This window comes from Aspergillus pseudodeflectus (assembly GCF_044049435.1).
Source record: "Aspergillus pseudodeflectus strain CBS 756.74 chromosome Unknown BJX68scaffold_2, whole genome shotgun sequence".
In the NCBI taxonomy this organism is placed as follows: domain Eukaryota; kingdom Fungi; phylum Ascomycota; class Eurotiomycetes; order Eurotiales; family Aspergillaceae; genus Aspergillus; species Aspergillus pseudodeflectus.
This window is the reverse complement of record NW_027263778.1, coordinates 277212-302445: the sequence shown is the minus strand read 5'-3', so window position 1 is coordinate 302445 and position 25234 is coordinate 277212. Positions and strand designations below refer to the sequence as shown.

The 25234-nt window shown below is 54.1% G+C and overlaps 11 protein-coding genes across 11 annotated transcripts; 5 read left to right on the top strand and 6 right to left on the bottom strand.

Moving 5' to 3' along the window:
* Positions 1 to 610: 610 nt before the first annotated feature.
* Positions 611 to 1744, top strand: BJX68DRAFT_261088 (uncharacterized protein; the record flags this gene model as incomplete). The annotated part of the gene is made up of 1 exon (XM_071044075.1): positions 611 to 1744. One exon carries the CDS (start codon positions 611 to 613, stop codon positions 1742 to 1744), a length of 1134 nt encoding a protein of 377 aa, XP_070904808.1.
* An 810-nt stretch (positions 1745 to 2554) lies between these two features.
* On the top strand, positions 2555 to 3892 carry BJX68DRAFT_261087 (uncharacterized protein; the record flags this gene model as incomplete). The annotated part of the gene is made up of 1 exon (XM_071044074.1): positions 2555 to 3892. One exon carries the CDS (start codon positions 2555 to 2557, stop codon positions 3890 to 3892), a length of 1338 nt encoding a protein of 445 aa, XP_070904807.1.
* Positions 3893 to 4354: 462 nt separating this feature from the next.
* BJX68DRAFT_275529 (acetyl-CoA synthetase-like protein) lies at positions 4355 to 6302 on the top strand (the record flags this gene model as incomplete). The annotated part of the gene is made up of 6 exons (XM_071047868.1): positions 4355 to 4962; positions 5018 to 5440; positions 5498 to 5780; positions 5838 to 5941; positions 6012 to 6171; positions 6216 to 6302. 6 exons carry the CDS (start codon positions 4355 to 4357, stop codon positions 6300 to 6302), a joined length of 1665 nt encoding a protein of 554 aa, XP_070904806.1.
* A 200-nt stretch (positions 6303 to 6502) lies between these two features.
* BJX68DRAFT_275527 (MFS general substrate transporter) lies at positions 6503 to 8200 on the bottom strand. Its single transcript, XM_071047867.1, has 2 exons — positions 6918 to 8200; positions 6503 to 6838 (listed from the first exon to the last, which is right to left on the bottom strand). Exons 1-2 carry the CDS (start codon positions 8182 to 8184, stop codon positions 6651 to 6653), a joined length of 1455 nt encoding a protein of 484 aa, XP_070904805.1. The 5' UTR covers positions 8185 to 8200; the 3' UTR covers positions 6503 to 6650.
* Positions 8201 to 9712: 1512 nt separating this feature from the next.
* BJX68DRAFT_251897 (putative amidase) lies at positions 9713 to 11350 on the bottom strand (the record flags this gene model as incomplete). The annotated part of the gene is made up of 1 exon (XM_071042472.1): positions 9713 to 11350. One exon carries the CDS (start codon positions 11348 to 11350, stop codon positions 9713 to 9715), a length of 1638 nt encoding a protein of 545 aa, XP_070904804.1.
* A 3009-nt stretch (positions 11351 to 14359) lies between these two features.
* Positions 14360 to 15537, top strand: BJX68DRAFT_261083 (uncharacterized protein; the record flags this gene model as incomplete). The annotated part of the gene is made up of 2 exons (XM_071044073.1): positions 14360 to 14437; positions 15019 to 15537. The coding sequence occupies 2 exons, from the start codon at positions 14360 to 14362 to the stop codon at positions 15535 to 15537; spliced, it is 597 nt and encodes a 198-aa protein (XP_070904803.1).
* Positions 15538 to 15717: 180 nt separating this feature from the next.
* On the bottom strand, positions 15718 to 18234 carry BJX68DRAFT_78406 (Zn(II)2Cys6 transcription factor). The gene is made up of 2 exons (XM_071049761.1): positions 16080 to 18234; positions 15718 to 16022 (listed from the first exon to the last, which is right to left on the bottom strand). Exons 1-2 carry the CDS (start codon positions 18198 to 18200, stop codon positions 15861 to 15863), a joined length of 2283 nt encoding a protein of 760 aa, XP_070904802.1. The 5' UTR covers positions 18201 to 18234; the 3' UTR covers positions 15718 to 15860.
* A 429-nt stretch (positions 18235 to 18663) lies between these two features.
* Positions 18664 to 19615, bottom strand: BJX68DRAFT_78398 (uncharacterized protein). Its single transcript, XM_071049760.1, has 3 exons — positions 19489 to 19615; positions 19361 to 19435; positions 18664 to 19308 (listed from the first exon to the last, which is right to left on the bottom strand). The coding sequence occupies exons 1-3, from the start codon at positions 19556 to 19558 to the stop codon at positions 18764 to 18766; spliced, it is 690 nt and encodes a 229-aa protein (XP_070904801.1). The 5' UTR covers positions 19559 to 19615; the 3' UTR covers positions 18664 to 18763.
* A 282-nt stretch (positions 19616 to 19897) lies between these two features.
* Positions 19898 to 21354, top strand: BJX68DRAFT_224310 (FAD-dependent oxidoreductase). Its single transcript, XM_071038243.1, has one exon. The coding sequence runs from the start codon at positions 20069 to 20071 to the stop codon at positions 21290 to 21292; it is 1224 nt and encodes a 407-aa protein (XP_070904800.1). The 5' UTR covers positions 19898 to 20068; the 3' UTR covers positions 21293 to 21354.
* Positions 21355 to 21391: 37 nt separating this feature from the next.
* BJX68DRAFT_261079 (uncharacterized protein) lies at positions 21392 to 22519 on the bottom strand (the record flags this gene model as incomplete). The annotated part of the gene is made up of 1 exon (XM_071044072.1): positions 21392 to 22519. One exon carries the CDS (start codon positions 22517 to 22519, stop codon positions 21392 to 21394), a length of 1128 nt encoding a protein of 375 aa, XP_070904799.1.
* A 401-nt stretch (positions 22520 to 22920) lies between these two features.
* BJX68DRAFT_261078 (putative aquaglyceroporin) lies at positions 22921 to 24375 on the bottom strand (the record flags this gene model as incomplete). The annotated part of the gene is made up of 1 exon (XM_071044071.1): positions 22921 to 24375. One exon carries the CDS (start codon positions 24373 to 24375, stop codon positions 22921 to 22923), a length of 1455 nt encoding a protein of 484 aa, XP_070904798.1.
* Positions 24376 to 25234: the final 859 nt, after the last annotated feature.

Here is a 25234-nt window from a genome sequence, read left to right as displayed (position 1 = left end):
AACCTTCCGTGGAAGACAAAGAGCGATACGCGGGGCTTCCATGATGGCTTGGAGACGAACATCCCACCACGGATCGATTAAAGAAGCCAGGATGGGGACTTTCCATGTGAGATACCTTGTCATGCCGGTGACCGTCTGTCTGGAAGACAAGCGTACCGCCTCCGAATACGCTGCCAAAGATCCGAGCCAGGACAGTCTATAGTGCCCAAAGTATATCTCTCAAAGGCAGGTCACTTTGTGTCGTACTGGGCACTATTGGATGCGCAGCTTTGAGGCCTTTGTCAGTTTCAACCGACAACAGGGCAACGGCCTTGTTTTTTGTATTATGAACAACGATTCTAGTTACGCTCAAAAGGGGTTCTATTGATCCTGAGACATTGCATTGGGCGCTACAACAAAGAGCCATTCCTTGCCAAATATATCATTTGTCACCTGGTGAATCTCGAATTGTCTCGAGCCCATCTTAATTCGAGGTATAAATGATCCTATTCTAGCTACGCGGGGGGGGGGGCGCGGGGGAGGCACAGTATTTCTACTCCCTGATTTCAGAACATCCAACGATCTCAATATTTAACTACATCAAATATCGTCATCGAAAACGTCGAATACAATGTTCCTCAATCTACCACAGCCGTTCCCCTGCCTTGTTGGCATTCCTCCTGGTGAGGACTACGATGCTATCCTCGATGCCGCTGACTGCTGGTCAGTCAAATGCAGCTGCACCCTCAACGACGACCATGACGAGTTGCAGACCGTCTTCGGTCGTTCCCACCTCCGCATTGTCGAGACGGATCTGTCTCAGGCCTCACTGACGAAACTTACACAGCTCAGTAGCAATTCTCGCATCGCGGCCCTTGTCCAAGGACTGCTCATCCATCGAGGAGAGGATGCTGCGCTTGGTCGCGGCTTCAACTGGTCCCGGAATTCTTTGGGCAAGATTACTCCTCCAGCAGTGCTAATCAGTCAGCTCGCCGCCGTCGTGCAATCTCTCACTAACTGTGTACATTTCGGCGTGTCGCGCGCCCCTAACCCAATTTTCACTGCAGTGGACAAGACCCAACCCTCGCCTAGTGAAGCAGTTACCATTCTCAACACCGTCATTGCACTGACAAAGCGCGAGGTAAAGACCTACGGAATTGACTTTAGACTCTACAGCCACACACCGTCTATGAAAGCGAACCCTATCGACCAGGTATCGTTGGAATCAATCCACATCGGAGACCCAGCGTTCCTCCACTCATTACAGAGTCTGGAAACACTAACCCTGCAATTCCCCATCGAATCTGAGGCATCAACCTCCTCCTTCGCTCTAGCACTCATACAATCCGCCCCAAGCATCCAGAATCTAGCCATCGACTTCGACGAAGGTACCTCCGCCGGCCCATTCCTAAGCACCCTCCTCTCCACAGGCCCAACCATGCAACTTGAAACCCTAACACTAACAAAAGGCACGCTCTCCGGCCGAGACGTGCTAACACTCTTCATCTACAACTGCGTGAACCTTCGCAGCCTCCACCTGGAGCAGATCCGTCTTGAAGAGAACGGGAGCTGGCTTCGGATCATGGATCTCCTTCGTAATGGGTTCCCGTGTCTTGAGGAGGCGAAGCTTCTGGAGCTCATGTCCGGGAACGACGCGATTGATTGGTGGAGTCTGGAGCTTGCGGGGGTTGGAAAGGAGGATGTTGGTGGGAAGTCGCGGAGGAGGAGGTTTGTCTGGGATCGCGTGGAGGAGATGCCGTATTAGCTGGCCGGCTGGAAATGGTCTAGTTGTAGGGTTTGGTTTTGTGCATGGTTCTTGTCTAGATTTTACCATCGTTCATAGTTGAGTACATAGTTGAATACATATACTGGAATACTATTCCTCGGTGTTGAGATAAAGATCAGCGCTTTTTCTTTGACGCCTTCCCACCCACAAAGACCACTCCCCTCGCAAGCTTGGCTGTGGCTTCTTTTTTCCAGGTTGAAGACCCCATACATTTTGCACATCCAGACGTCGTTTGCATTTTGCCGGACAATATGCTGTAAATGCAGCGCCAGACGCCATCTTTGCAGTTGATCCTGGATCCCAAAGCTGAGGAAGCGGAGTTCGAAACACCTCGGCATGGAGGAATCGGGTGAGTGCTAAGTTCATATGCCATAACATTCTGTTCAGCAGAATGTCCATTCATAATATTTTCACCTGATCGAATACCGCTATCGAAGGACGCCCGACCATAGTCGTCCTTGAGCTGGTGGTATTATTAGATCTTCTGAAACATGTCCTCCTGCTGGATTTCTCGGGCGAACCTGTTTCCTTGTGTCCCAGGACAAAGACAACCCAAGATGAATCGAGTGTGACAGCGGATCCTGTCTTGTGAGATTCCGTCTTTATTGGTCGTCCGAGGGCAGGCCCCTTTGTCGAGTCCGATGCGAATCTCGCTTTGTTCGAAATATCAACGGCCTCGCAGATTTATACTCTCGACGGCCATCATGATTCAGTCCGTATACTCAATGTACATTTGCCCTCCAAGAACATCACTCTATTTGCCAAACTATCACATCACCGGGCATCAACATGACTATGAGCATGGATCTGGACATGGAGTGGGAGCAACCCCCCTCCATGCTGTCCAAGCTCTGCAGCAGAGTCGTCAACTACGTCGAGGAACTCACCAAGGCGCCAAAGGAAAGAACTCTCGGACCCAACCACCAGCTCGCCGGCACCTTCTCCGTCGTCGCGCCCGAGCTCATCGAGCAAGTCGCCTTCTTCCTCAACACCACCGACAACAACTCTTTCCGCCTCACATGCAAGTACATCGAGCACTCGACCTTCTCGCACTGGGAGCGCACGTGCCTTGCGTCCATCCAGACGGACCTTTCACACCGATCGTTCATGAGACTGTCGGACCTCATCATGCAAGAACCCCTAGCCGCGCGCGTCAGGAAGATCGTCGTGACGGAGCGCAATTTCGGCGGGCTGGGCAAGGGCTTCAAGTGGGAGCGGGTCCTCGGCGAGCTGTACCTCAACACAGATCAAGTCTCGATCCGCATGTGGACCGCCCTCTTCTCGCAATTCGACTACCTGCGGTGCCTCAAAGTCCAGCGCGGCTTCACAGCCTGGGACCGAGACGAGCGTACCCTCCTCTCCGCCAGCGACGCCTTCACAGTCGTCATGCACATCATCACCCACGCGCAGCTCCCCGTCACCTCCTTCGAGCTCGACTTTGAGCTCCAAAACTGGAACTCCATCGACCTGGGCCGCATCCGGCGCACGCAGTTGGTCGGTTCGCCCTTTACCGACAGCTGGGCGAAGCTCCAATCCCTCTCGCTCCGTCTCAAACTCACCGAAGAGGCCGTCGCCGGCGTGCCGTATCTCCTAATGCACAGCTGCCCAAACGTCAAATCCCTCTCGCTCGACTGTGACGGCGGAGCCTACGCGGGCCGCCTTCTACATGTCATGGCGCAGAACCGGATGAACGCGAAGTGGAAACTGGAGGAACTCTCGCTGCGCAAAATCACCGTCAACGACGTCGAAGATCTCGGCTTCTTCCTGCAGCACCACTCGCGCACCCTGCGGAAACTGAAGCTCGCTTCGATAACCCTCAACGAACCGCTCATCTGGCCAAAGGTCTTTGCGCTGCTGCGCGACTGCTTTCTGCAGCTTGAGAGCATCGAGGTCGGTGATTTGAGGGATTTCGGCGACGCGAGGCATCTGGTTCATTGGCCGAATGTGTCGACGACGAGTACGCGGGATACGGATGGTGTGCGCTTCGTCTATCATCAGCGCAGGTGGCCGCCGATGAACCCGCGCGCGCCGAAGAAAAACTTTTATATTGCGTATCAGGGGAAGCAGATGCAGACTGCGTTGACGCTGATCGAGGAGTGGGCAGTGTACATGCCCTTGGGGCCGTGAGGTTTCGTCGCGGCCCGGGATGCTAGGGAGGTTGTATGCTGGTCTCTTGTAAGCAGGGCTCTAGCTTTTCTGGGTGTTTGTTGTGTAGATGTGATTTATACCATTTGATTTTTGTCGCTGTAGATGTATATATGAAAATAGATTCGCTTGTTCATACTACGCATTCCAAGAATAAGTAGATGATAGATGACCAAGAGATTAGCGAATCACAGCCACAATCAAGGACGATACTGCAATCCTGTCCATCGAGATGCAAAATGTTTGCTTCCGGGCAGGTCGGCGACTCCGTCGGGTCTTGCGGTGCGCGTACCGACATATGCAGTGACACGTCGCCCCTCAGCCAGCCACATAGAAGCTGGCCCAGAACGCCCATATAAGGGTGAGAACCACCCGATGTTGATCAACTGCTCCGGACTGCTGCAACCCTCTAGCGTCACATACGCGCGATATACCGTCACAGTCATGGCATCGATCAAGTCAAAGTATGTCATTGACCCTCCCGCAACAGACCTCCTCTCGTACCTCTTCGACGCCCCATATAGCAACCACGGCGGCTGGCCGGACAACGAACCACTCCTCGTCTCTGCAAGCAATCCGAACTTCCCAGGCTACACAATCGACGAAATCAAATCAATCGTGAAAGCCCTGGGCTGTGGCCTCAACCAGCTTGGTACCCGGGGTAAGCGCGTAATGGTCTACGGCACGGACAACATCCATTTCTGCCTCGCGGTGCTCGGAGTAATTGCCGCTGGCGCATCGTGCAACGTGGTTGCTGTGAGTCCTGTGGATTACCTTGTCAGTAGATTGCGCCAGCTGGATTGCGACACTATTCTCTTTGCGCCGCAGGATGTGGGTACGGTGCGTGCTGCAGCAGAGGAGTTGGGTATCCCGGATGAGAGGCTCTTTATTGTGGATGAGACTCTTGACAATCCGGGTGAAACGCGCGGTGCCGGTGGAAGTCGGCATTGGAGCTCTCTGTTGGATACACCCGGCCGTGAGACGTACGAGTGGCCGAGACTCCCGCCTGAGGAAGCAAAGACCACGACTGCGTTTTTTATATACACTTCGGGGTAAGTGGTCCAGCGTAATGACTTCACTATTTCCATGAATTCTGAATGTGCGCAGAACGACGGGCACATCCAAACTCGCCGAACGAACGCACTACAGCCTAATCGGCAGCATCGAGGCGACGCTCCACCACTCCAACCTCGAAAAGACAAACCGCGAAACCATGGCCTGCTGCTACAAATTCTCTGGCCTCGGCTTCCTCATGCTGGGTATCCTCATCCCGCTAAAGGGGCGGTACAAGACTATATTCCCGGCTCCCTTTGCCCCAGCGGCATTTGCGGAATTGGCGCAGCGATTGAGGCCGACGATCCTCGCCGCTCCAAGACACCTCCTTCGCGCCATACTAGCTATGCCGCAGAGACCGGATCTTAGCACTGTGCGACATGTACCGACGGGCGGGGCGGTGATTTCGTATGAGCTCATTTCGGAGTGGCAGGGGGCTTTTGGGTCGCAGGTGCAGAGTTTGTATGGGATGACCGAGTACGTCTGCTTTCACTCTAGCCCGATTTAACTCCGTGGACTGATGGTAGACACCAGGGCCGGCTTCTTTGCAACACCCGAACCAACGCATGCCGTCCGCGACGCCACGGTTGGAAGCTTACTGCCAAATATCGAAGCGAAGATCCTGGATAATACAGGCTCACTGCTACAACGGAACGAGAGGGGAAACGTCTACATACGCACACCGTTCGTCATGAAGGGGTACCTTGATGAGCCCGCTCAGACTGCCGAGACGGTTCTGGAGGATGGGTGGATCCAGACGGGCGATATTGGGTGGGTTGATGAGCAGGATCGGCTATATATTGTTGGTCGTTCCAAGGTAGGTGGTTCTCTTCGCATCCGGCGATACTTAAGTATCTTACTAAAGCATGTACAGGATCTATTCAAGATCAACGGCCATAATGTCACGGCAGCGGAGATCGAGGCGGCGATTCTGCTCCATCCGGATGTCCAGGACGTCGCTGTTATCCCAGTGATTCTGTAGGATCTCCCCCTCCTAATCCCGCTCGTACTAGCCCTACCTTGAACAACCGACTGATGCCCCTCCCAGTCCAGGAGACCCAGAACCCGTCCCCCGCGGCTACATAGTCAAATCAGACAGATCCACCCTGACACTGTCCGAACTCGGCTGCTGGATGAAGGACAATTACCCGGCGGAATTGTCTCTTCTCGGCGGCGCGTCGTTTATCGAAACTATCCCGATTGCAAATGTGCGTTATCCACACACTTATCTTGTTCTTCTTTTGTCTAACAGCCACCAAAGGGCGGAAACAGCAAAGTCGACCGACAACGCCTCGTGAAGCTCGCACAGCGAGAGCTTTCTCTGTCTAATGGTAACTGACCTGGGCCTGGTGTGGGCATTCCAAGCCAGATGGAGAAACAAGATGCCCGGGCACTATAGGGATTGGGTAATACTAGGCGGGGAGCAATGTGCCATCTACACGTCTCGAAGCTTACAGTTTTCTATAGAATAACGACGAATGGACCTCTAGCGGATTGTTTTCCTTCCTTTACTGTCAGCCAGCTCGACTTATCATATACATCGTTATATAGATCCCCGTGTTCTCAACTGGCAGCTATAGAATCTGGGAATACACCGATTATCGATATATTTCCACTCAAGGGTGAAGCACAAGAGAATATCAAATCCGAGTTCGCCGGCTCGCCACATCGTTTCAAACATGCAGACCTAGATCGCCGCCTGGCTCCCTGCCCCAGCCCCAGTCTGGCCAGCCGCAAGCCTCTCCTTGTCCTGATTCGTAACAGAAACCGTTGCCACACCCGTCTCCTCGTCGGTCGTCACACTCGCCGTATCCCCCTTTGCTTCAACGGGGACGTGCTCCCTCATGGCCACCCAGGTCGGGTACACAGCGAGACCTAGTATGCGCGAGTCAGCATCGAAGCCAAAGCAGGAATGGGGAAAGAAGAACGGGATGGAAACCAAAGCACAACATACCCAGCAAGATCGTATTAACAGCGAGGGGCACCCTCCCGCCCTTCCACTCGCGGGTATTCAGCCCAAAACTAATCGCCTGCGCAAAGCTCTCCTGGCCGCGGAGAATGCCCGAGAACCGACTGAGTTCCGAGATATTATCCGTCTTGGTCGCGAGGAAGTAGTACAGCCAGTTCTGCAGCGCCTGCCGTGCGAAATCCCACAGGAGCAGGACGAAGAAGCCCTCGACGAAGCCCGCATCCACCCAGTCCCATGCGGGCGGGTTCGCGGTGTATTTCTCCTGGATAACCCACCCGTAGATCCAGGCGATGACGTGCCAGAGCACGACCCAGTAGAATCCGTATTCGATGCGGCGTTTCACGGGGAGGCCCTTGTAGTCCAGCAGCGTGCTGATGAGTTGCGAGGAGAGGAGGGTGCCGAAGTTGCTCACGAACCCGATGAGAGCGCGCGCGCGCACGCCAAAGTAGTATGTCTGGAAGTTGCCCGAGTACTGGTTGAAGTATGCGGCCCAGAAGATCGGGAGGAGGAGGAGGATGTCGCGGCGCATGCTTGCTCTGTACAGGGCGCGGAATTCAGCGGCGAAGCTTGCTTCCGCGCGGACGATGACTTTGCTCCCGTCGGAGCGCTGGACTTTTTCGGGGGGTGAGAGGAGGAGAGCGACGGGGGCTGCGACGCACTGCAGTGCGACGAAGATGAGGTATGTCTGCGCGTCGACGGAACCCTTCTTCACGGCCGAGGCATCGTTATTCAGCGCGAGGACAATCGCTCCACCGACAAGCGGGCCGCCAGTTCGGAACCACAGCCAGATATTCATATACCGTCCTCGCTTATGCGGTTCCGGGTATCCCAGCGCAACAGCGCCCTCGCTCGCCCAGAAGAGTCCCGCCGAAACACCACATGTCACCGCGCCCACGAGGACAAGCCACTCGTTCCCGAAGCGGTTATTCGTGTACAGACCCGCCGAGTAGACCGGGTACCCGACTGCGCCGAGAAAGAGCGTCCAGGCTAATCCGATGCGGTTTGCGATGGGTCCGCCGAAGAGGCAGAGGAAGCCCATGAGCCCGAAGACGAGGGCGTTGGCGGCGTTGACGAGGTAGGGTTCCTGCGCGCCGCCTGCGCCCAGGGAGGACATGGCGTTCCACAGGCCCGGGGCGAGGAAGCCGACTGCGCCGATGACGAAGGCGTTGAAGAGAGTTGTGCGGTACCATTTTCGCTGGATGACATTGTCCGGCTGGGCCTCCGTGGTGGAGGTGGCGGTTGGTTCACCCATTGTGAGAGAGCTGGCAGGGACGGGAATGAAAAGTTTGACTGCCCCCGAGCATCTCTGAATGCCTTTATAACCATCTCTATTGATCACGCCAGAGCGGTTCGCCCCGCCTTGTGGACTCTGAGTGTAACGCTATACCATCGTAGTGCGCGATTGCGCCATCTGCCAAGCGGGAAAAAAAAAATGGAGACATCACCACCCAGACCATGTGTGCTATCTTTTCAGCTTTTGTTGTCGCTGCATGGTGAACATGGAGTCGCATGAGGTCGGCGCAATGTCCGAATGCTGTCTTGCTGTAGATGTGGCAGGTTTAGGGCTGAATCTTAAGTCAGCTTCGCTATGATGCGCTCCGCCAGCGCGCGATATGTCGGCCGAGATAATGGTCGCTTCCGCCACCAGCAAGACATATGCCGACTACGCTAAAGAAATCCGTATAGATTAGTATCGCGTAATTGGCCTCCAGAGCAATGTTTTATGACTCGGAAGGGGGGCCTCAGGTGGCGGAATACGAGGCAGCTTCGGAACTACTCCGCTCGGCCAGACCTCAGTCGTTGGTCATGCTAGCGCGGTTACTGCCCGTGGACAGGATATGCGAAAAGCATGTGGACTTATTGCTAATGTCGTGCCGTCTTGGGATACCCTTGCAACTTGAAAGACCACACGGCTGCAAACCTTGGCAAGCAAATGTGGGCCTTGCACGTTTCGGATCTTGTTTCCACGACTTCAGGTTGGTGTCCTCCCTACCCTCACACGAGGCACCAGTGTCCAACTCATCATAGCCAAAGGCCTGAGACCAGAATAATGCACCCCAGTCAAAGTCTCGAGATTGACATGGTTGATTTTGCTTCAGTCCCAAAGTAGTCGGGTGTCTGAGCACGGCCTGGCTTTAGTTTATAGTCAAATCGTGCGTCATATACTCCATCAATCATTGCACGGGCACATGAGTGTGTACTCGTAACTGAAGCCTTTTGACATACATTTGGCGGGGATAACAGAATAACCCTTCTTCACGTGGCTACCGCAGCGGATTTGGAATGCCTCCATCCTCCATGCCTATGGTAGTCCTTGTGGCTGCTACTTCTCCCAATTAGTAGACCTGGGCGTTCCCAGATTGGGCTGGATTTGCTACGAGGAAAGGGCGTAAACCCCCAAGGCGGTGCGGTCCTCGTATCACGCTCACTGAACGCCAACGCCAGTACTGGCCCTCTACTTACGTTCATCGCCCTCCGACGCGAAACAGAGGCGTCGTATGAGATGAAGCCATGTGCGTCGCGGAAGAAAGGGTGCAGCACGAGATGTGGCATTCGATCGCTGAAACCGATCATCAGCACAGCAAGGAAAATGGGGTATCGCGGGATTTGCCTCCATTTGCTTCTATTTGCCATCTGAGACGGGGGCTGCACAGAGTCTGTTTCGCAAACTGAGCTGTGGCTTACAAGGCGACACCAAAAACATTTAGAGTAAATCACTGTGAATAGACTTCGCCTAGTAGATAGTTATTCAGCTCCCTCTGAACAATTTCAGTGTGACATCAATGCAACCCCAGAATATCCTTCAAAACCGCCAGTGCCCCAAACAGCTCACTATCATGGTACTTCCTCGCAACAACCTGCAGCGCAAGCGGCGCGCCCTCGAAATCCCCACTCTCCCACAACCGCCTCACATCCTCACAAGCCGCGCTCAGTGGCGTATACCCAGGGTCGTACTCCTCCCCAGCCTCTACCCTCAGCGGCGTCGGAACAACAACACCGGGATAATCAACGAGATTATACAGCGACGTATATGTCCAGTATAACGCCGTATCATGCGCACAAGCCGGGCCCACAAATGCGGGACCAATAACGACGTCGACATCTTGCTCCTCCCAGGCACGCGCAAAGGCGAGCCGGAATTCATCGCGTTCTCGGCGGAAGTTGTTCACGGCCTCTGCGGTTAGCATCCCGGCGGGTTGAGCTTCTTTCCAGATCGCGGTGCTGAGTGGTTGGATCGGCTCGCCGGAGGATAGTAGGGATGATTTGAGCAGGGTGGCCCCGTCTGGCCAGTAGAAGCGCTGGATCTTGGACCACGCTGCTGCTGCGCCGAAGGGGGTGAATGGTTTGATTTCGAGCAGGTTTGCATGTTTCGGGTGGGAGAGGAGGTCATTCACCCATTCGACCGCCCTCTTTACGGGCGGTTGCGGCTCGATGAAGCCGTCGTTCCTGATAATTCCAACCTTGAGCCGACGTCCCAGCGACGTCTGCAGATCCGTCCAGGGCAGCGGCACAAGCCTTGGGTCAAGCAGGTACGGCTTCGCCTCCGCCATAAGCCGCATAAACATATCCATATCCCTGAGACTCGTACACATCGGTCCCGTCGAGCAGAGAACATTCAACTCTGCCGCAAACGGTGCCGCTAGAAATCCGTCCATTGGCAGCGTATACGAGGTAGCCTTGAATCCGTAGATCCCGCAGAACGCCGCGGGACCCCGGATACTCCCCCCGATATCTGTTCCGACGCCGATGATGGAGCCACGCAGTGCGATGAGAGCAGCCTCGCCGCCCGTCGACCCACCCGCTGAAAGCTGGATATTGTACGGGTTCAGCACACGGCCCCAGTGCGAGTCGCTCTCGAGGTGCATGAGCGCCTGCGGCTGGTTCGTCTTGCAGTAGAAGACTGCGCCTAACTTTCGTAAGATGGAGACCATTTGGCAGTCTTGTTCATCTTTCACGATGCTGGCTAGCGAGCCCTGTGATGAGAATGTCCCCGCGATGGGGATGTGGTCTTTGATGCTTATGGGCACGCCGTGGAGGGGTCCGATGGGCCTTCCGTGCTCGGCCATGTAGTCATCAAGATATTTCGCTTGCGCGAGTGCCTCGTCCGCGAGCCATTGTGTTAGGCAACAGGTGAGCTGGTGGGCGATGATGGATCGCTTTAGGAATGACGTGGTCACTGCCACGGCAGTGTACGTCCGGCTCGCAATAGCTTCCGCAAGCCCGACGGCATCGTACGTCTCGGTGATTTCGATCTCCTCAGCAGAAAGTATTCCGCACGTGCTTGGGATGCCAGAAACATCGTTTGGTGGATTTGCGATAAGGTCTTGCGGGAGAAGATATGCGGGAGGGACTTTGGCTTGGAAACATTCGAGTAGCGCAGCGCGTTTGGCTTCGAATTCCGGACTACCCGGTGGCATGGGTTTTATCTGGATACAAAAGCGGGGTCCAGCGGCGGGGGCCATACTGATCGACTTGGGAGAAATGTTCAGAGGCGGCTGCTGAGTTTGCAGTCGGATATCACATTCGGCGACTAGAAAAACAAGTTCGACATCCTGGCTATTATAATACGACCTGGCAAGCTGTCTTATCTCTCTTGGCCTTGATATCTGCTTGATAGCGACGATTTAACAGCTGCAGATAAGCTCACTGGGACCAGAGTATCTCCAACGCGTGACAGCACTTGGAGGAACCTTATCGAGGCCTGAAGAGAGGGGTAAATATGCACAGCGTAACTCCTTCCCAAACAGGAGCAAGGATCCCATCACTTGCACTGCACCAAAGCTAGCCATCTTTACCAATCAAACATCAGATAGAGTCGGGGATAGTCTAATTCATCCTGCAATTCAAACAGGTAGGGGAAACAAAAGCGGATACATACCCACCTTGCGAGGTATAATCGTCAGAGCCATGCCTTGCAAAGCTTCCACAGGGCGTGCGCGGCTAACTCGAGAGTTCGTGGGAAGGAATAATCGCAAATTTGATCTAGATATCAATGGCCCGGCCGCTTGGTTCCTCTCGTTGCCTGCACTATAGAGCTCCTCGTACTATCCACGTCAGACTATTTTCCACCACATGTACCAACAAACAACCACCGCAATTGAATAATTCGTCTTGACCCGACGCAGCACTTCTCTGCGCAGCCGTCTATACCTCGACTCCACGAGAATCCCTCCAGTACCATCTTCCCATTCCCAATCAGTTTGCCTCGGGGTTTTTAGGTTGTACTTATAGCCCCTACGTTGAGAAAATCCGCTAGCTATTATGGAAGCTTTACGTATCGGAGGGTAATATTTCAGGACACTACAGCATATATCCCAACGCGAAATGCAGTGTAAGTAGCTTATGTAACCTGTTAGCATTGCTATAGTACCTTTATAGCTAAGGGTATCAATCTAAATAAAGATGTTGCCTAACGCTGACCGGCCACCAGGGCCCTATGCTTACCTCTCGGCATACAAACATACTCAACATCCTCAATGGTCATCTCGAAATCTGTGGGCGTCTCTTGCGGCGGCACTCCCGTACTTGTGATTGTTGTCGTCGCGATCACAGTCTCCGTTGCCGTCGATGAGACCGGATAGGTCGGCGAGCAAGTTGTCTTTGTGGACGTCCCGGTTTCAGTCGGAGTGGTATCCGCACTTGAACCAGGCGTGACAGGGATAACGACGAGCGGGTCATCAGTTGTTTCCGCGGGAGCACTAAGTTCAGTTGAGGGCGCAGGACTAGTCATCGTAACAAATGTCGTAGGCGAGGCAGGCACAACAGGGGTAGAAGTTCCCGTCGTATCCTCACTCTCCTCACCCCCACCAGCAGGATTATACAGCTTCGGCCCAGGCGGAACCCCTTGACCTCCCCCCAAACATTCGTATTCAGCCCCGGCTCCTGCCCCGTATAAAGCTGCGCCCCAGGCACACCCTCAGGAACAACCTCTCCACCCCCGGTAACCTGCAGATTAACACACTGCGGATAAAGCTGGAACTTACCATGCATAGCGACAATCTTATGGCGGAGCACATACCCGCCCGCCTTGATATCCACGGGGATAACCACGTCCCAGGAATTCCCCTGCTGGATGAGGACATCCGAGCCCCACAGGCCGTTCTCGAAGCCGCTCTCGCTGATTTTGAAGAATTTCAAGTCGGCTGCCTCCACAGCCGCGCAGTCGCCGTTACATGCCGCCAGATAGTTCAGTACGGGACCCTTGTGCTCGCCGAGCCACTGGCTCCAGGTGACTGTCACGGTTTCGCCCGCGGCGATGGGCGCGGAGAGTTTTCCTGGTTTTGCGCCGCGATGGCAGATGACGTCGGGGCCGGGGACGGTCTGGACGTATCCTGTGTCTGTGGCTGTTGTGCTCCAGGAGATTAGGTCGGGCTTGGACTCGCTCCAGGGGTAGACGTCTGCGAGGAAGCCGCCGTATTCCTGGCCTGCGACGTTGATGGATTTGATGTAGCCGTGCGCGGAGACTGTGCCTGCTGTGGCGAGGGCGGCGAGGATGAATAAAGGGACGGTCATGTTGAGTTATTCGATAGTCACGGCCGGCGTGATTCAATTTGTAAACAAAGAAAAGGTTTCAAGGAGTGTTGGATTCGTCGCTCGATTGATGTACTTGACACTTGCTCTAGGCGGAAATTGGCCGGAAAGGGAACCGTGGGCACGTTCCAGGTATATTTATAGAACATGGCGAGTCTTTGTTGGAGGCTCTCGTCTGAGGCATTGTTCCTGGTTCAGAGAGGACAAAGGGCCTGGCGCGGAAACAACCGACTCGAGACGTCGTCCGTCGAGCAGACAATGGGGGCAGCATTATAATATCCTGCAGCTATGACATTCAATCGAAAGGCAGGTTCAGTCAAGAATTTCGTCACTGCAGGTTTGTTGCATTGTTAACCGGTCTAGCCTCGTCTTGGGGCGACATTGGACTTGTCATGGGCTGCGTACAGTGTGACTACGGTCCGGGCTCTAGGTGCCCCCAGGCTTTCTACAAGGGAGACTTCAGATACTCACACACTCATTTCTATAGCTCAAACCCCCGTCTGCCATCTCCCCCGTCCTGCCTGCCGATCCTTACAGCCCTGCTCAACATGTTACATCGCTGTCTTCTCCCAACAATGCGTCGATCCATACTTCAATAACTTGTCAAACGTCCATCGTTCTCAAGGATCCCTGTCACTCTCACACAGATTCCAAAAGAGCCCCAGAGTCACGTCTTGGTCAGATTCATCCCAGGGTCGCCTCCGCGGACTCGTCCACACGTGGCTCCGCGTCCATACAGAGGTACGCATAACTATACGTACTCAAGGTACAGGGTGCATTATCGCGGGTGATTGCGAGGGCAGCCTCATGACATAAGAACCCCAAATTCCTCCACATACCGGAACTAGAGCCAGATCTATCACATCGAACTAGTATCCCATCACACGGCCAACACAATGGCCCTTGTCTGGACGCAAATCCCCCTATCCTGCTGGGAAAGAAGCTTGGGTGGAATGGAAGAGTACCTCGCAATCGTAAGCAACACGTCCTTCTTGATGACCGACGGTCGACGGCAATACACAATCTTTTCGCGCTCAAACTCGATCTCAACCTCCCAAACGCCAACGTCATAACTGCCCTCCGAAACACCTGGAAACAGCTCCGCCAGGAACAGCCGCAGATTGCTATTACCATTGATATTCAGAAATAAGAAGATGGGCTGCGAGATTCCAGATGGCAGGGCATTTGAGTGGTTATCTTCGACGTTATCGTTTCTACCGCCTCTACCGCGGATCAACTATATCGTACGGCGAGGGGAATTACGCAGGGTACAATGTATTTCATCCTCGCCTCCTCAGAACTTGTCTTCCCTTCTCTGCACGCGCACATTGATGGGATGGGGACGATCCACTTGTGGATTGCTATCTAAGTACGCTTGTAAACCCAGCAGGGGAGGTCGAGTTTGGAAAGGAGTATGTTTGGCTGGCGCCAACGGTGCCAGAGATTCTCGGGAAAACTAGGCGCCAACTGAGGAGGAGATTGCGACGGCGAGCGCCAAACTGATGGTATACTTCACTAAGCTTCCCGCGATTGGGACTCCTTCTCGCGTGGAAAGCGCGCCGTTCAAGGAGTTCGTACAACGGAACTCGTTCTTCTGGTGGAGACGACGAACGCCATCATCGCTGCTTGCAAGGAGCGAGGCATCAGCGTCACATCTGCCTTCTACCCAGCGTATATTGCCACGGTAGCGCATAATTCGGATCTTGCAGGTGCCCAGTCTGGATATACGACTATCAGTCCGTTCAGTCTGCGGCCGCACCACCCATCACTATACACCACACGTGAATACGCTGCCGTGTTCTGTTACACGCCCGTCCAGTTTCGGTATCGAGATGCCTCGTCGTTTTCGGAAATTGACAATGCACTCAGCAAGTCCTACCGGACCAGCCTAAGAGAGCATCCAGAGTTCGTCGAGCTGACTGGACCGTCCAAGCATATGGTTGCGCGTCTGGTTCAGAGGCAGGAGGCTGCCAACGCTCCGGTTCCCACGTATGCCATAGTGAGCAGCCTGGGTATCATTGAGGATAATTTGAAGCGCCCGTATGGGGATGCGGTCAAGGTACCAACTTCATGATGGGTGTTGATGTAGTGTTTGGGATGTCTGCGCTGCATGTTTTCACCTTTGATGGGCAGTTGAGAGGTGTGTATAGCTGCAATCACGGCTATGAAGATCCATTGCAGATACAGACGTACTTGACCCAGGTCGAGGGTATACGGAATGAGGAGCTCCTGGGATTATGTCGCCCACTTTGGCCATTGTCTGTGCTGTGGTATCTCATCCAATTCGTCCAGGGCGTAAATTCATAACGAGGATACATCGTCGTTGCTCTCAGCCACCTTAATCTCCGCGCTTTGTGCAGAAGTAACGCAGATGCAGCAGACCTTACATACGAGAGGTCAAAAATCTGCAAAGAAAGCCCCAATAGCATCATCATCGAAGGGCATAAAGTTATCGAACTCGGCCCCGAAAAGCGAGGGATCCCCCAAATCAGGAAATTGCGAAAAGGAGATAGGTGTGTATGCCGGATTCGCCATATGGCACGGTTGTTGTGTTTGAAGCTGTGTATGGTCAGAATGAGATATGAAGGCAAGATATAACGGCAAGGGAGTACATACCATCTGCGCCAGATTCACCTGCTGCTGAGCAGAAGAGCTAATCAGCCGTTCCCGGCAGGCTGATAAAGCTTCCAGAACACCACGATGGACAAGCTCTTTCTTCTCCCCTTTCATTCCGCCCGAACGTGCCAAGTGGAACTCGACTGCAAGTAAGAGAATATCCTTGAAGCTGCTATTCGGATGACTGAAACTCGCGATAAGACCTTTGAGGGCGTTCTCCACGGTACGTATTAGGCTCGCTTTCGTATGTGGTGTGGGCGAGGTCACTTCGGGCTTCTTGATGTGTTCGCAGAGATAGAGTGCGGCGCGGAGAATATCATTCTTGCAGAATATTTGGAATATCTCCCAGAATGCGGGGACATCCTGGTCGACTATGCTCGGGTCAAATTGGTCCTGGTGCACAAGCACGCCGAAACACAGGTCTAGCGAAACGTTTCGCACATTCTGTTTCGGGTGAACCTTATTAATTAATGAATTCAGGCAGATAAGGGGTCGCCGTGTATACAAATCTACCAAAACACTGTTGAACAACATGGCGGCAGTTTTGCCGAGCCTTGTGGGAGGGTTAAGGACGACAATCTTGAGTAGATGATCTTGAAGGTCTTTTGCGTATTGGGCGGCCTGTGTGAGGTTACAAGTGCCGGACTGGACGAATAGCATTGTCCGAATTCGTGTCCGCAAAGAGCCTGCCAAAAGCACCTGGGTAAGAGCCTCGGTCCATTCACTCGTTGGTCGACCAGGCGGCAGCTGGTCTACCGACTCGTCAAAGTCCGTATCTTTCAAATTGGCCGGGGTCAAGGGACCAAAGTCCATGTCCGGAACGGTAACGGGCATTCCCGACGCGATCGAAGCTTGAAAATCCATCTCCGCGATTGTTATCCACAGTCGACGTCTTATTTCCTTGTCAAAGGCTGATATTTCGGCGCAGTCTGAGATGTCCAGATGAAGGCCGATGACCATGGCCGAGCGAACCAGCTCCCCCGTCGCTTGCCAGAGGTCACCTAGTGAATCGCGCCGCAACTGCCGGGCAAGAATGACAATTGCCTCGGTCTGGAGAGTGGACGTTTCCGTCCGCTGCTTGCGACCAAGCTTTCGCAGCGAGCCACGAACAAGATTGAGAGCGTCGTTCTGTAGATAGCCATGAATAGTGGGAAAGTCCAACCGGAACTGGGTTTCGACAAATGGTAGGCCTGCAACCAGCACAGCCGTCAACTGGACCAGGAACGCAGAATGTTGATCAGCGTCCAGGTCGCCAGTTGTGAATCGAGCAAAGTGACGTTTAAAGCTCGGGATATGGAAGATGCGAAAGGTCTTTCCAAGATTGGCCGCATACAGATCTACCAGGCGCTCGCAGATATCAAATGGCGGCAGGCGCTCTCGCAGCTGCTGTAGCTCGGAGGTTCCAGACTCAAAAATCGACTCTGGTGAGTTTGGAACCTTTGATCTGCTCTGCAGGAACTGGATCTCCTTGGCAAGTCTAAAAATTGGAGAACTCATGTTGCATTCGTGATTGATGAAGGTTTTGGCAGCGCTGTACTGATGGAGCAGGGAGACGCGGTTGGTCTGCCCGTGATAGAGAGTTCTGGTGCCTTTGACAACCAGGACGCCTGGGTATGGACTCGCTGAGGAAGGTGCATCCGGGGGTGCGCCTGGGGTTCCATTGGAGGAAGGCGCGATTGAGGACGGCGTATTTGAGGAAGGTGCAGCTGAAGTGAGATCGGGGGAAGGAACGTTCAAGGCAGGTCCGTTTGAGAAAGGAGCGACTCGTCTATGTCCTCCAGTCCCCAAGTCGTCCAAAGCAAACGACGCGAGAAAAGGATTGTGCGGGTTCACGGCGAGGAGATCCTCCAGCCTTTTCATCCGTTGCTGCAGTCCCTCGATAATTCCGACTTTGCCTGAATCCAAAGTGAGCCTACTGTTAGAGGTATCTCCATCATCTGCCAAACGAAGTCTTTTCGAGCCATCCGGATCATGCTGATATGTGCAGTCCGACGGGAGACCTGCCTTTTTGCAGTTGTCACAGGGGGCGACGCGATCGCATTTTAGTTTCTTTTCGCGACAGCGTAGACAGGAGATTATCGGCCGAGGCCGTTTCCGGGGGGCGCCAGCACTGTCAGGCATGCTGTGGACGCCAGGGCTGCGTGGACGGGGCTGGACCAAGCTTTGCTGCTGCGGGGAAACAAGTCGCGTCGCGACGCGAAGCGGCGAAGACCGTTCGGCTTCGGCCCGGACAAAACGCCGAGGAGACTATGGCGCTAGTCTTAATCTGATATTAGCGCGTTACCATGCGAAGAGAGAAGTTCTAATTTTACAGGGTGCCTGCTGTCTTGGCATCACCTTACTCCGGTCTCCCAGACAATCTTTCTTGTGTCCAGTCTAGTACCCGCTCCTGTCGAATTAGCAGAGTACGTCCTGATCTGGCGAGACGATATGTCCATGGTCTCGGCAGCGATTTTCTCGCGATCAAGCCGAAGATTATATTCTTGGTAGTATGCTCACCACTGGACTTGGAAATCCTTGATTTCCTACCTTGAAGTTGTGAGGCGATGGCCATTGGGCGTCGGGATATCACCCCGTCCCTATCATCAAAATATATTGTCCGCTAATGATCTGAGAAACGAAAATAAAATCCAGAACGCGAATAATCACCAAGCCCTATCAGCACGAGAGGTCAATAGACAATTCTAAGTCGAAATAACAGGCTCGGTCCCATCCCACTCGGTACTCTCAACAGCATTAACCAAAAACCCCGCAACACCCACCCGACTAGCACTCGCCATAAGCGGTACCCCCTTCCCATGCTCAGTCCAAACCTTGACCTTCCTCTCATCAGATTCCACAAGCCTACACGGCCGAACAAGCACATACTCTACCTCCGCACCCCTTTCTCTACTATTCTCCTTGACAAGCCGCTCAACAGCCCCATGATCCTCATACTGGAGCCACATGTTCGATTTCCGCATGAGTAACTGCAGCATGCAGTTCATATTCTCCCACGACTCTCCAACTCCAAAGGCCTGCATGATGACGATTTTGCGTACGCTAAACTCCGTCATCGCGGTGAGTACGTTCCGTGTGCAGTCGGCCATTAGATTTGGTGGCGATATGGGCGCTGCGAAGGGGCTGTCGCTTGCGCGAGGGGCGGAGAGGGTGCTTATCACAGCGGAGATGGTGTGAGTATTTTGGGAGGTGAATGCGGATCGGATATCGCTTAGATTGGTTGGTGTCCCTATTCTCGATTAGATTTATCTGGTCAAGTTTGAGATTGAGGCGGTGCGTACCTTGGACGATGTGAAGCTTGGGACGTGGGTCGCCGAGTGCCTGTGGGTTTCGTGCGAGAGTGGTTACTTCGTGGCCTATTGCTCTGTCAGAAATGCGTCGAGAACTTGGCAGAGAAGTGTCTGCATACCTCGCGATAGAAGCTCGTCGATGACAAGTTTGCCGGTTCGGCCGGTTCCTCCGATGACAAGGACGTGCATGATGATATGATGTTTTGAGATAGGAGATGGTGAGTTGAAAAGCAGAGTCAAGGCGATTATAGGAGAAGAACCCTGATAGTTGTGGATTGCGATCTATTAAGTATGTCACTATGAAAGGTTTTATATTCTATAGCAAAGCTATACCCTCGGACCATCCCTCGGATCCGACGGAGAAGAGGTGACTTCTCCGAAGTGCACAGCCCTCGCCCACGATTGGTTGGCGCTCAACGGCCCCAAAATCAAGATCAGCCCCAGATCGAGAACCCTCAGCCCAGCGGTAGACGATCCCGCTTTCGGAGAAGAGGTCGGATCCGAGGGCAGCCTCTTCAGCTTTGCAAATCTCACTCCAGAGTCCAATTCTATATAAACCCACGAATCCCGCCTGTCTAGAATCCTCCAAAACAATACGATTCACATTCCAATCCTCCTTTCAATTCCCTTTTTATTTCAAACCAACCAACCCGATCCCTCGCTTTACCCCAAACCGTCCACCATCTGCCACTAAAGACAATGCCCCAACTCCAATCCATCGCCATAATCGGCGCCGGCCTCTCCGGCCTCACCCTCGCCCTCTCCCTGCACGCACAGGGCATCCCCTGCACAATCTACGAGTCCCGCTCCGCCCCGCTCAACATCGGCGGCGCCCTCATGCTCTCCCCCAACGCACTCCGCATCCTCGACGCCCTGGGCGTATACCCCCGAATCAGAAGCGAAGCGTACGAGTTCGACACGCTGTATTTCCGGTCTCCCGAAGATAAACCGCTTGACACGTTTGAGTTTGGCTCCGAAGCGAAATACGGGTATCCCGGGGTCCGGGTGTATCGGCATGTGCTGATCCGGGAATTAAGTGCGATGGTGAGCGAGAGCGGGGTGGAGGTCAGTTATGGGAAGAAGTTCGTCCGCGTCGTCGAGGATACCGCGCAGGGCGTGACGTGGGAATTCGAAGATGGGACGCGTGGATCGGCAACGTGTCTCGTTGGCGCCGATGGCATTCACTCGAAAGTCCGGAGCTACCTGTACCCGGACCTGCAGCCAACTTTCACGCATACAATGGCCGTCACGGCGGCCGTCCCGACGTCTCAGCTCAAGGTTCCAGACGGCTATGGATTACCAGTCACAATCCTCAACAAAACCCACGGCGCATTCGTGATCGCCCCGCAACAACCCTCTGGCTCGGAAGTCCTCATCGGCCGGCAGAAGCGCGCGGCGCAGCTTGATCGGGCTGGGTGGGATGCCCTCCTGAACAATAAAGAGTGGTGCATCGACTTTCTCCGAGACGGGGCGAGCGATTTTCCAGAGATCGTGCAAAACGCAGTCCGGCACATCGAGACGGAAAAAATCAACCTGTGGCCGTTTTACGTTGTCCCCAAGCTTGAGACCTGGGCGTCCAGTTCTGCGCGCGTTGTTATCCTCGGCGATGCGGCGCATGCGATTCCGCCGAGTGCGGGGCAGGGGATTAACCAGGGCTTTGAGGACGTGTTTACGTTTGCGGCGGTTTTGAAGCGGTGCGAGGGCGGAGAGGGGGCGCTGAAGAAGGCGCTCGCGGTTTGGCAGGCGGGGAGGCAGGAGAGGATTGATAAAGTGCTGGAGCTTAATGCGGAGATTGATCGGCGGCGAGGCCCTAGGGCTCCTGGGCTGGAAGAGCAGGAGGAGACAAGTAGGGCTTTTGAGTTGGGTTGGTTGTATAAAGTTGATTTTGAGCAGATGGTTGATGGGTGGTTGGCCAAGGCGTAGCCGACGGACTTTTGTTTGGTATTTGCATTCGGATATAGAATAAATGGAGTGTATTTCCTGGCAATCTCAAGTACCAGCTATGTTGTTTCTTCCAATCCTCTATATCTGCTTCACGGGCCTCACCACCTCGAACCGATATGGAACTTTCCCCAACCCCTCAACAACATCCCCCAAATCCTCCTCGCAAACCACCACAACCCTAAACTCCTCCACACTTACGTTCCTCATCGGCTCCAACAGCCACGGAATCGTCCGTTCTAGGTCATATCCCCACTGTGCATCAAGTGTGACCACCAACTCCCGCAACCCCTTCATCGACTGTAGCAAATTCCACGCCCTGATCCACGAGGCCGGGGTATTAAACGCCCATTCGGGAACGGGAGCCGCGTAGACGGAATTCGACAGGGCTGTGAATATTGCGCGGGTGGTGAAGTGGATGGCCCGGATGCTGTGGAGGCGGGTTGGGAGGATGTGCTTTGGTAAGAGGGATACTGTTTCCGGAGAGCGAAGGGCGAATATGTTCTTTTCGTAGAGGATTGGGAGGGCTTCGGCGTATCTGCTTTTTATCATTATGAATTTTTGATAGAGTTTCTGGCGCCGCGCAAGAAAGGAGGAAACCGAAAGGGAGAGAGGAACATACACCCTCCGACAAACCCTCAACACCCGAAAGTGAACCCTAACGCTCCCCCGTCCCCGATGCCTCCCCAACTCAACGACACCGTTCCCCTTCAGGATCTCATGCCTCCCCTCCGCCTCCAGCCTTGATACCCAGCACCGGTGATCCCACGCAGGAATATCGCTTCGTCGCTCGTAGCATGGGACCGTCACGACCCGGGAGCGGGAGCGAGAGCGAGAGCCCTGGCGATCGAGTATGATATGTAGCGACGTCTGCCGGGGTGCGAGGAGTTCGGTATAAATCATATCGCGGAGTTCGCGTGAAAGCAGGGTAAAGAGAGGCGAGCTGTTTTGGGGTTTGCAGGTGATTTGCGCGGGGTTTTGATACTGAAGAGAAGTGCGGAAGGGGAGTTTGAAGTAGCGAAACGTGGAGACTTCATGTTTACGGTGCGAATGGGGCCTGGAAGATGTGGGCTGAGATTTAGAGGAAAGATCCCCTGATGGGGGAGGTGTAAGGGCGCGTTTCCGGGGGAGAAGAGAACAGGGTGGTTCTTGGCGTGGAGGGTTTCTAGCCAGTTCGCGGTTGTATTCGGCAACTATATCATGGGGCATCTTTAAAGCTAAGGGTCCAGTTTCTCAGTCCCAGTTACGAGATGGGTTGAAGAGCCGATAAGTAGTGTGATCCAGGTGTGGCGGAGTCGACGAGAATATGGGGTCTAAGCCTCATTCCCCAGAAACCACGCTCCAGGGTATGATCGATTCACTGAAAGGCCGGTTTAGATATTTTGGCGTCTAAGCAAGCTAGCTTCAGAGTAAAACTATATTCTGTGATCAAGCCGTTCGAGAGTATGACACGAAGGGTTTCATATCAGAATGACTGAAATGACTAACAACTGAGACAGCGCGTGTATAACTTCCCAGGGTATCTGCACAAAATCAACCAACCAACCAACTCCAGAACAGAAACCAAACCGTATAACCAGAGGAAATCTGAAAAGCAAAAACGAGAACTTTTACGCAAACTCATCGGCCGCCCTTTCGAGATCCGGCACCTTGCTCCTGCCCAAATGCGCCTTCTTCCTCAAATTCCTCTCCTTGAGCAACAACGCCCTCTTTCTGCGCCGTGCCGGATAATTAATCGGGCTCTCCCCGCCTGTAAATATAACCAGATCATAAACAAACCCCCCAAACAGACCCCCCGCAATATCCGCCACCCACGGTCCCCAAACCCACCACGCATGATACTCTGTAAACATATCCCCTCCCCACCCGGCCATGACGGTTACAAGGCGGCCGCCAAAGTCCCGCGCCGGGTTAAAGCACCCGCCTGTTGTGTAGCCCATCGCGAGGACGAGGACGGTGATGAGCAGGCCGATGATGAATGCTTGCATTCCGGCCCCGGGGGGCGCGTTCGTGTCATCTCCTAGCGCCATGATCACGCCGAGGAGGATGGCTGTCCCGATGAATTCGGTGAAGAAAGCAGCGGCGGGATGCACGAATTCCTTCGGTACAGTAACCATCGCTTGCTTCGTCGCCGACTGCGCCTGCGGGACGGCGTCGATCGAAGCGGAATTCACAATCGAGTCGTGGTATATCGCGTACGCGATCCCGCTCGCTGTAATCGCGCCTAGGACCTGCGCGAGGATATACGTGAAACACCGCCGCGTCGGGAACCCGCGCCAAACAGCCATGGAAATCGTAATCGCCGGATTGAGGTGTCCACCGGACACGCCGCCGGCGACATAAATCGCAATCATAAACGCGAACCCCCAGGCTGCCGCGAGGGAAGGGAACGTGCCCGCCTGGTTCTGCGATGTGAATGTTGAGAGTCCGGCGCAGAGACCCAGTGTCATTGCGACGGTGACCCCGAGCCACTCGGCGAGCTCTTGGCGGATGTAGTGTCGCCATTCCGCCCAGGCGTTGAAGTGAGAGCGGTTGTCGGGTGTGGATTCTTGGGCCTGGTGCTTTTCGGAGGTTTCGCCGCGGTCTTGCGGGTTGAATGTTGGTGGTTCGTCGGCTGCGGCGTCGCGCGAGGTGTTTATGTTTGGGTGGTCTTGGTCCTGTTGGATAGCCTGAGATGGATTTTTCTCGCCTCTTTGGGTTTCGTGAGAAGAGTCCTGCTGCGACTGGTTTCCGCGCATCCCGTTCCTCACGACGTGTGGGAGCGGATTCGCCAGACTCCAGACGGGGCCATTCTGGTGCTTCTGCCCGTACTGCGGGTTGTAGCGCAGGTAGTCGGGGTGCAGGTAGACGACGCCCGCAGGGCTGTTGGGGTTCTGTTGTTGGGTTGATGGGGCGCCTGCGAGGGAGATGAATGGGGCTTGGGAGGGGTGAGAGGGGGTTTCGTGGATTGTGGCGTCCGAGAATGAATTGGGTGAGCGGGTTTGTGATGGCGAGGCTGAAGTTGTTGGTTGTGGGGAGGGTCGCTGGTTGTGGTTGCTCGAGGTTGCACTGTGTGTGCGTGCCATTTTGGCGATGCGTGTAAGGTCAATTGACTGCGTCAAAAAGAACTTCAGAGTTCTCGAATATCAAGTTGCCCAAGTGATTGTTTTAAATGTATTGGGTGTGCCAGGGAGGCGGAGGAGATTGCATCATCTGGAGTCACACCCGCCTGTCACAGTCCAGATCAAGCATTGACTCGGGGGAAGACAGCGATGAGATCTCTTCTATACATAATACCTCCAAGGTAAGGTCGAAAATCCTGAATGCTAACTGGAGGCTCAAATCCCGAACCGATCGATGGAAAAAGGCACGAACGGCCCGCGTGATGGCGAAATGACTGAAAAATGAATCAGTGTCGGGTGGGTACGCGGCCAAACAGGAGCTCTAGATCGGCCCGTCCAAGGGTCAAGCAATTGAAGATTCTGACGTATGACACAATTCCTCCCCGAATATTGGCGGTATCGCACACGATTGGCGGCATCTTCCCCCTACGGCCAGGTCGGCCCACAGCGGACCAGGTTCGGCGAGCCCTGCTCGGGAGGGCGGCCATCAAATTAGGTGTGGCTGATTGTGCCCTGTGATGTCATGACAGGCAATTGGCTGTATGTGGTTATACGTACGAGTGGAAAAGTTGGACTTATAAAAGGGCCTTGGACTTCTCCCTCGATGATCTTGAATTTGTGGGTTATTCTCGAACTTGCTAGAACTTTTCTCGGGAAATATGCTCGCCAGGGCTGACTCTTTTATGCAGGTGTCTACCTACACTGCGGTGAAAACGACCTGGTTCCAAGGAAAATTGTCTCTTTAGAATTAATTAGGATATAATACTGTAATCTGGAAGGCAAAGTCACCATAACAATCCAATGAGTATCTTTCAACTACGCA